The following is an 8,689-nucleotide window of genomic DNA, read 5'->3' as shown; positions in this document are numbered from 1 at the left end:
GGCCAGGTTTTTTTTTTTTTTTTTTTTTTTTTTTTTTTTTGTGGTACGTGGGCCTCTCACTGTTGTGGTCTCTCCCATTGAGGAGCACAGGCTCCGGAAGCGCAGGCTCAGCGGCCATGGCTCACGGGCCCAGCCGCTCTGAGGCATGTGGGATCTTCCCAGACCGGGACACGAACCCGCGTCCCCTGCATCGGCAGGCGGACCCCCAACCACTGCGCCACCAGGGAAGCCCTGATTTCTTTTTATAGAGTAAAAGGTTAGGGAGAGAGATGAGGGCCGGACATTTGGCTTAGATGAGTTGGGTTAATAGAAATAGGAGCAGCATGAGGAGGTAAAATGTCCAAGTTGATAAAGGAAAATGTTTTTCAATTCATAAAGATCTGTAGATACAGAGATCTTGTAATTTCTACTATAGGCCATTCTAGCACCAAAATTAAGGCCATAGTACTTGGGTTTGAGCCCTAATACTCATTTTCTAGGAGCCTGGCATTCATATCAAAGCTTCCTACAAATTGTAAATAAGTCAGAACTTTAGGTAGTTTATTACATTCTTTATGTCCCTAGATCTTCTATTGAAATTATTTTATTTTCCAAAATGGAAATGACTTTATTGTAACTTCCATTTCTGAAAGTAATGTGTTAATTTGGTTCACACAAGACAAAATCATAAAGCATAATGTGGAGGAAGTTCCTTAAAATCTGATCCCCTAAAGATAACCATATAAATTGGTAAATATATTTCTATAAATTTTTTCTGTACATATATTTATGTATAGGTTAAACAGTGGGACAGTGCTGACTAGGTTTTTTCACTTGTCAGTATAATGTGGATATCTTTCCATATTAATCTGCTTTATTTTTTCACTGGTCACATCAAATTCCATTATATGGATCATCGTAACATATTTAATCAATCCCCAATTCCTGGACACTTGAGTTATTGGAGTTTTCATTGTTAGAAGCATGTTGCTGGGTGTGGGGATGTTTTAGGGTATTGGAATTATTCTGTGTCCTGTCTGTAATGTTGGTTACAAAAAAAAAAAAAAAATCTGTGTGTATAAAAAACCCTGAGAACTGTACACCAAAAAAAGGAAAAATTTTACTGTATGTAAAATTTAAAATTACTAAGGGGGGAAAGTGGTGGGGGTGGTGGTGGTGGGATGACTTGGGAGATTGGGATTGATGTGTATACACTAATATGTATAAAATGGATAACTAATAACCTGCTGTATAAAAATTAAATAAAATAAAATTCAAAAGAATAAAAAACCAAATTACTGAAACTAAAACCATATTGCTGGGTGGGTCAAAGAGTACAGTGTGTGAAGGTGCCTATTTTCCCTTATCAGCCAGTGCTGAATATTGTTTTAAACTTCTGCTAGTCTAATAGGTATGAAATATTTTAATTGGCTTTTTAAAATTATTACAGCCATCCTTTTATATGGTTATTAGTCATTTATATTTCTGTGTCCTTTGCTTACTTTTAAGCCTTTGCCTATTATATTTTGCAAATTTTTTGTACCCATTTGGAGTTTTCCTTTTAACTTTGAATATACTGTTTTTAATATTTGCCTTTTTAAAGAACTAAAAATTTTTTATGTAGTGGAATCTATTCATCATTATGGCTTCTGGCCTTGATGTCATGCTAAGTAAAATCCTTCTACCCTTTGAGATTATAAAAATACTCTCTAGTATCATATTCTGGTTATTTTATGGATTTAGTTTTTACGCGTAAAAACTTTATTCCATCTATAATAGTTTCCTAGGGCTGCCAGGACAAATTACCACAACCTTGGTGGCTTAAAGTAACAGAAATTTATTCTCTCACAGTTCTGAAGGCCAGAAGTCCAAAATCAAGGTGTCGGCAGGGCTGCACTCCCTCCAGATGCTCTAGGGGAGATTCCGTTCCTTGCCTCTTCCAGTTTCTGGTGTCTCCAGGTGTTCTTGGCTTGTGGCTGCATCGCTCCAATATCACATTGCTGCCTCTTCTTCGGTCTCTCCTCTGTGTTATCTCTTACAAGGATACTTGTCATTGGATTTAGGGCCCACCCAGATAACCCAGGATGCTTTCATCTTGAGATCCTTAACTTAATTATATCTGTACAGACCCATTTTCCAAATAAGTAACATTCATAGATTTCAGAGATTAGGACATGAACATATCTGTTTGGGGGCCACCATTCAACCCACTACACCATTTGAAATTGAATTTTTTGTGTGACACGGGTAAGGAATTGTTTTAGTTTTCTATTGCTGCATAACAAATTATCACAAAATTTCGTGGCTTAAAACAACAAACATTTATTATTGCATAGTTTCTGTGAATCAGGAATCCAGGCATGACTTAGCTGTGTCCTCTGCCTCAGGGTCTCTCACAAGGCTGCAGTCAAGGTGTTGGCCAGGTATAGGGTTGCATATAAAGTCTCAGATGAGGAAGGATCTGCTTCTGAGTTCACGTGACTGTTGTTAGCATTTGGTTCTCAGATGCTGTTGGCCAGCAGCCACCCTCAATTCCTTGGTACTTGGGCCTTTCCAATATAGCAGCTTGCTTTATCAAAGCTTGGAAGACGAGAAGGCCCTAGAGAGTCTGCTTATAAGATGGAAGTCACAATCTTTTGTAAATTTCTCATGGAAGTGACATTCTGTCCCTTTTGCCACATTCTGTTGGTTAGAGGCAAGTCAGTAGGCCATTCCACACTTCAGGGAAGGGCTCAGCTACACAGGAGTGTGAATTCAGGAAGTAAGGATCATAGGAGATCATTTCAGGAGTCTGCCTACCAAAGAAGCTACATTTTTTTTCTAACTGGTGAGACACCAGTTCAAGTACCACCAATTAATTGACTAATTCAGCTGTTTCCCAGGAACTGAAATGCCACCTTTGTCATATATTAAAACCTCATATATACTTGAGTCTGTCTAGATATTCCTCTGTGTCATATATCTTCTCTGTCAGTTTCCATGCTACCTTATTGTTTTATTTTTCTTATTGTAACTGATACTTTGTTTTAAAAGGTATTGATTTTATGTATTTATCTTTTATCTGACCACATATTGAATTTTCCTACTCATTCTAGTAATTTTTCATCTTTTAATATTTAAGCGGTATATAATTATCATACACTTAGACAAATAAGTATAATTCTGATATCCCTTTTCAACATTATTCATCAGATTCTTATCTTACTGGATTGGCTCCAGAACGGTGTTCTACCCCAGTTTTAATTTGGATGAGTGTTCTTCATTACTAGACAAGACCAATAACTAAATTTACTTAAAAGGCTGTCAGAGATTTATTTCCACAAAAGCACCAGGCCCAAATAGTTTTACTGCCAATTTCCAAGAGACCATTATATAAGTTGATTGCTGATGGTTTCTGATAAATTCTTAGTTCTAAATTGTTATCAGAATATATAATCAATCAAAAAATCAAATAACTGTTCAAAATCTTTTGAGATGATCAGTTTTTTGTCCCCCCTTTTAACCTATAACTATAATGAGTTGAACCATCCTGGAATTTCTGGAATAAGTTATTGGGTAGGTAGCAGCATTTGCTAATATACTGTTATATTCGGTTTAATACAGATTTTTGCAACTATGTTTACTTAAATTCACGATCCCTTGTTTTGTTGTATTTGGATTATCAAGACTGTGCCAGCCATGAAATAAATTGGGAAGCTTTCTGGCTTTTTTGGGTGCTTCATAATGGTTTAAATAACAGGAATTATCTGTTCCTTAATTTCTCCCTAAAATAACCTCCCTTCCTCACCCCACCAAGTCATTATCTCATACTTTATTTTCTTAGTGGGAAGTAGCACTTACTACTATTAAAATTATTTTATTTATAAGTTTAATTGCTAACTTATGTTGGTCTTCCTGCTTCATGAAAATCAGGGACCTCCTTCTGTCTTATTCATCAGTGTGTCCCTGGCACCTAGAACAGTATCTGGTACAAAGGCACTCAATAAGTATCTGTTGAATTGGTATAAGTCTAAAGCTGAGCAGAGTAAGGGGATATACATAGTTATTGAATACTGTTGTTCTCCTTCAGAATGAATATTGATATTATCACAATTATTTAAAATTTCCTGAGATTAACCAGCTTCTTTGCTTAATTCATGCTAAATAAACTTTTCCCTTTTTTGCAGGTGATCAGAGGATTGCTGAAATTTTGGCCAAAAACATGCAGTCAGAAAGAGGTGCATTTCATTCAACAAAAACAGTGCATTTTATTAGAACTTCTCAATCTCAGGGCTATAAACCATGCTTCTTTGGGCTGGGTGTATCATCACTGCTACCAAGCAGGAGATGTTCTGTGGGGATTAGAGAGACTTGGTAGAATATGTGTACATCATAGTAAATTGCGTATACTATCAAGAGTTTTTTCATCCACTGTTTAATTTGTAGGTTAACCTTCTCATTTGTGTTTTCTATATTAACATCATGTAATTTGTCATATTATGTTTCTTAAAAGAAAATTTTTTTAACCTAGGTGATGTTTTTAGGAGAAATTGAAGAAATCTTAGATGTCATTGAACCAACACAATTCAAAAAAATTGAAGAGCCCCTTTTTAAGCAGATATCCAAGTGTGTATCCAGTTCTCATTTTCAGGTATGATGTTTTCAGTGAAGCCATTTTTATTTTATACTATTACTTCTTTTCTCTTTTAGTTTTGACATTTCTAAATGTCTTTTTTTAGGTTGCAGAAAGGGCGCTGTACTTCTGGAACAATGAATATATTCTTAGTTTGATTGAGGAGAATATTGATAAAATTCTGCCAATTATGTTTGGCAGTTTGTACAAAATCTCCAAAGAACACTGGAATCCGTAAGTGTCTTTTATGTTGATTGTGTTATTTTTGTGTTTTTGTTTTTTTGACCTCTTTGTCATTTGATCTCATAACTCATACTTATGAAACCTGTACAGATTTGGAATTGATCCCAAGGTTAACATCACATAGTTTTATTCTATTCTGCACTGAGTGTTATGAAGTTGTATGTGTGTCTGTATGTTCTGGGTTTTTTTGTTGTTTGGTTTTTTTTTTTTTTTTTTGAGCAGAGAAAGGTTTATTGCAGGGCCAAGCAAGGAGAATGGGTGGCTCATGCTCAGAAACCCTGAACTCCTGTATGTTCTTAATTTCAACTTAGAATTGCAAATCTAGGGACTGTCTGGTGTGACGTTCTGTACCAGTGTGTGGTTAAACCCTGCTGGGGAGACAAACCCAACATCTGCAGAGGATGCACAGGCTACTGTGTGCTGCCAGTATCCAGTCTCACCTCCATAGCTGGCCTAGCCCAGGGAGAAGCTTCAGTGCTCAAGGTCACATCAGTGATGTTTAGATTGCATACATTCTAAATTCTGTAACATCCTTATCCTGTTTTTTACTTTTCTTCTTAAAAGTTACGGTAATTGGATCTTTTCCAAACTTCTTTTAATGCTGTTACTCAGGGTTTGTGATAGTAGACTCTAGAGCAGACAGGAAGCTGACCATAACATTTTGAGGGTTTGGGCTTCTCTGGTGGCGCAGTGGTTGAGAGTCCGCCTGCCAATGCAGGGGACACGGGTTCGAGCCCTGGTCCGGGAAGATCCCACATGCCGCGGAGCAACTAGGCCCGTGAGCCACAGTTACTGAGCCTGCGCATCTGGAGCCTGTGCTCTGCAACAAGAGAGGCCGCGACAGTGAGAGGCCCGCGCATCGCGATGAAGAGTGGCCCCCACTAGCCACAGCGAGAGAAAGCCCTCTCACAGAAACGAAGACCCAACACACCCAAAATTAAATAAATAAATTTATAAAAAAAAAAAAAAAAAACATTTTGAGGGTTTAATCTAAGCATGATACAGTGGGAAGGACTGTATCATGGAAGGAGTTTTGGAATCAGACCGACCATCTCTACTACCACTGGCTGTGTGACCTTGAGCAAATTACTAAACTTCTTGAACTTCAGTGTGTCAGCTCTAAAATTGATTGACTGAGTCAGCTAGCATCTAACCCATTTCAGAGATGATAGTGTTACATTTCCTATCTGTTAGTAGCATCAGTAACCCAGCACTGGCTTGTTTTCATTTTAGGACCATTGTAGCACTGGTGTACAATGTGCTGAAAACCCTCATGGAGATGAACGGCAAGCTTTTCGATGATCTTACTAGTTCATACAAAGCTGAAAGACAAAGGTATTTGACATTTTTATTTATAGACTTATCTGTACATTTTAGATTAGTTGAATGTGATTCAGTCCAATAAGATATTCTAAGTTCAAATTATGTTTAAGAAGCCAGTTGCTGCAGTAGGATGAATTGAGAGATTGGGATTGACATATATACACTAACATGTATAAAATAGATAATTCATAAGAACCTGCTGTATAAAATAAATAAATAAAATTCAAAAAAGAAAAAAGCCAATTACATTTAGCATTACAATTTGAATGTCTCTAATAAGAAGTACTTTAAAGTCATTTCCAGGTAAACTCCTAATGGTTAGATTATGATTTTAATGTGGATCATAAATTCTGTTTATCTCATTCTGAGCCTTAGACTTTATCAGTATGATAACATCTGCATTGTGAAATACAATTTATGCTGAATTTTAAATACTATTTTACATAATTATTTTCACATTTAGGAGAATTGCTTTTGTCCACGTGGGCTTCCATAGTGAGCTTATTCTTCAACTGTTCCTTGCACAATAATTTGATAGTTTTTAAGCTTCACATTTTAACAAAGTGGTATTTTAAAGTCAGTATGGTTCCCTTTTGGGAAGGGGAAGCTCACGAAAGGATACTTCTGTGGCTGAGTACTATTACTGATATTTTGTCCCTTGCAATATACATTTTAGTGAGTAAATGGTCGCACACATTATCGTTTAGGAACTTGGCTTAGTGATTACCTCTTTTTGAAAATTTCATAAATTACTACAAAATAATCTAAAAATCACTTCCTTCTCATATATTTATTTCAGTTTCGATAACTGCTGTACCTGAGCCCATTTACTTCTAATAAGTGTATTAACTAATCTGTTTGGAAAAGCTGATCTAGTTTGACTGTAAGTTCCTAGTCCTGGTTTTCTGGTGGCAAGTAGAGAAAGGATCTCTCTTCTTCAAGGCCATCCTAGTCCATCAATAACTAACTCAATGCATTATTTCTTTTAAATAGCACCTTTCAGGCAGGAATAGAAATTAGGTACATAGTTTGAGTCCTAGGAAGCAATGTGAAGAAGGAAAAATGACTAGGATCATATGAAACTTATATTTGAAAAATGCATATTTCACATAACTAAGAGCGATCATTATATATCTTACTGGCTGCGTAAATCAGCACTTTTGTCCCCGTAAAACATATGTAACTGCAGAACGGTAAGCCCATGGTTTTTTCACATGTTCATATAGCCCTTCAGAATAGTTTGGTCCAAGTTATTCAGAAATGTTCTCTTTAGAACTGAAATTAAGTAGTAGTTGAAGTTTTGAGTTTTGCTTTTTTAGAGAGGCTATTCATACTTTAAAGTCTCCTTCTGACACGCAGGAGACAAGACATAGTAAGAAAGACACAGACTGGTTGGCAGCTAGCGATGTGGAGCCAAAAGGATATATGGCTTCCACCTGGAAACGGCTCCAGGCTGACTCGTGGCCAGCCCTTCAGTCTGTCGGCAAAAGCCCACTGCAAGGGGTTTACTGCAAGGGGTGACTAAGTACTTCGCCAACCATAAAGCACAGATGCCACAGTCGTTGTGGTGGTGGTGATAAAATGCAGGGAGGGAAGGCGAACGATAGCTTTCAGTCGGCACAGGAGCCACACGGACCTGGTATTACACTCAGGAGATGAAGATGAGTAACGCGGTGCTCTAGGTAATATAAAGTCTCAAATGCTTTAGTAGAGGGATTTAAGTGAAATGTGAGTGAGCAGTCTGTTCTCCAGCCAACTGCCAAGCAGCATGTTTCTTCAAGCTCAGAAATAAAAGTTTCTAACTAACTACAAAAGTCTTGATTTACAGGGAGAAAAAGAAGGAATTGGAACGTGAAGAATTATGGAAAAAATTGGAGGAGCTAAAGCTAAAGAAAGCTCTAGAAAAGCAGAACAGTGCTTACAACATGCACAGTATTCTCAGCAATACAACTGATGAATAAAAAAAGCCTTCCACCTCCGTTGGATAGGTGGTTTTGTACACTTTTTTGAAATATGTAAAAATTATGAAACCTCATCAGTATAATTAAAAGGCCAATTTTTTTTCTGGCAACTGTAAATGAAAACAAATATATGGACTAAACATAGCTCTGTGCTATATCATGGCCATAGTATATTGTAACCTTTGTCTAATCATTGATTTGTGTCACTCTCTTCTGAAGTTTCACAGAAATGAATGAGCTTCATCATCTATGATATGAGTGAAATAATTATGGGAGTGGTAAGAATCATGACTTGAATTCTGTTTTTGGTTGTGTTGCACATAGATACAGTAGTCTGCTCTGTATATTTTTCCCTTTGATAACGTGCTTTCACATTGCTGCAGACATTAGTTACATCCTAGGAAAAAGACTTCCGTAAAATAAAACTAAGGTGTAATTCTTATCCTTCCCTTCATCTCTCCCAGAAATATGACGGAGGGAATTACTTGCCCTAAGCCTTCCTTCATAGAGATATTACTGTACTCTGGAATTTGAGCAAAAACTTAAATTTCCAGGCTTTTTAAAGCACAAA

At 36.9% G+C, this 8,689-nt stretch overlaps 1 protein-coding gene across 1 annotated transcript in view; it reads left to right on the top strand.

Moving 5' to 3' along the window:
* The window catches only part of PPP2R5A (protein phosphatase 2 regulatory subunit B'alpha), a 102,549-nt gene extending 94,431 nt beyond the window's left edge, over positions 1-8,118 (top strand). The window contains exons 8-12 of the mRNA XM_007451329.1: positions 4,146-4,196; positions 4,490-4,609; positions 4,698-4,825; positions 6,068-6,169; positions 7,986-8,118. Of these exons, the coding sequence (XP_007451391.1) occupies positions 4,146-4,196; positions 4,490-4,609; positions 4,698-4,825; positions 6,068-6,169; positions 7,986-8,118 (534 nt within the window). The remainder of the gene's footprint in view (positions 1-4,145; positions 4,197-4,489; positions 4,610-4,697; positions 4,826-6,067; positions 6,170-7,985) is intronic.
* Positions 8,119-8,689: the final 571 nt, after the last annotated feature.

Source organism: Lipotes vexillifer, unplaced genomic scaffold (genome assembly GCF_000442215.2).
Source record: "Lipotes vexillifer unplaced genomic scaffold, Lipotes_vexillifer_v1.1 scaffold570, whole genome shotgun sequence".
NCBI classification, from domain to species: domain Eukaryota; kingdom Metazoa; phylum Chordata; class Mammalia; order Artiodactyla; family Lipotidae; genus Lipotes; species Lipotes vexillifer.
This window is presented reverse-complemented; position numbering and strand designations above follow the sequence as displayed.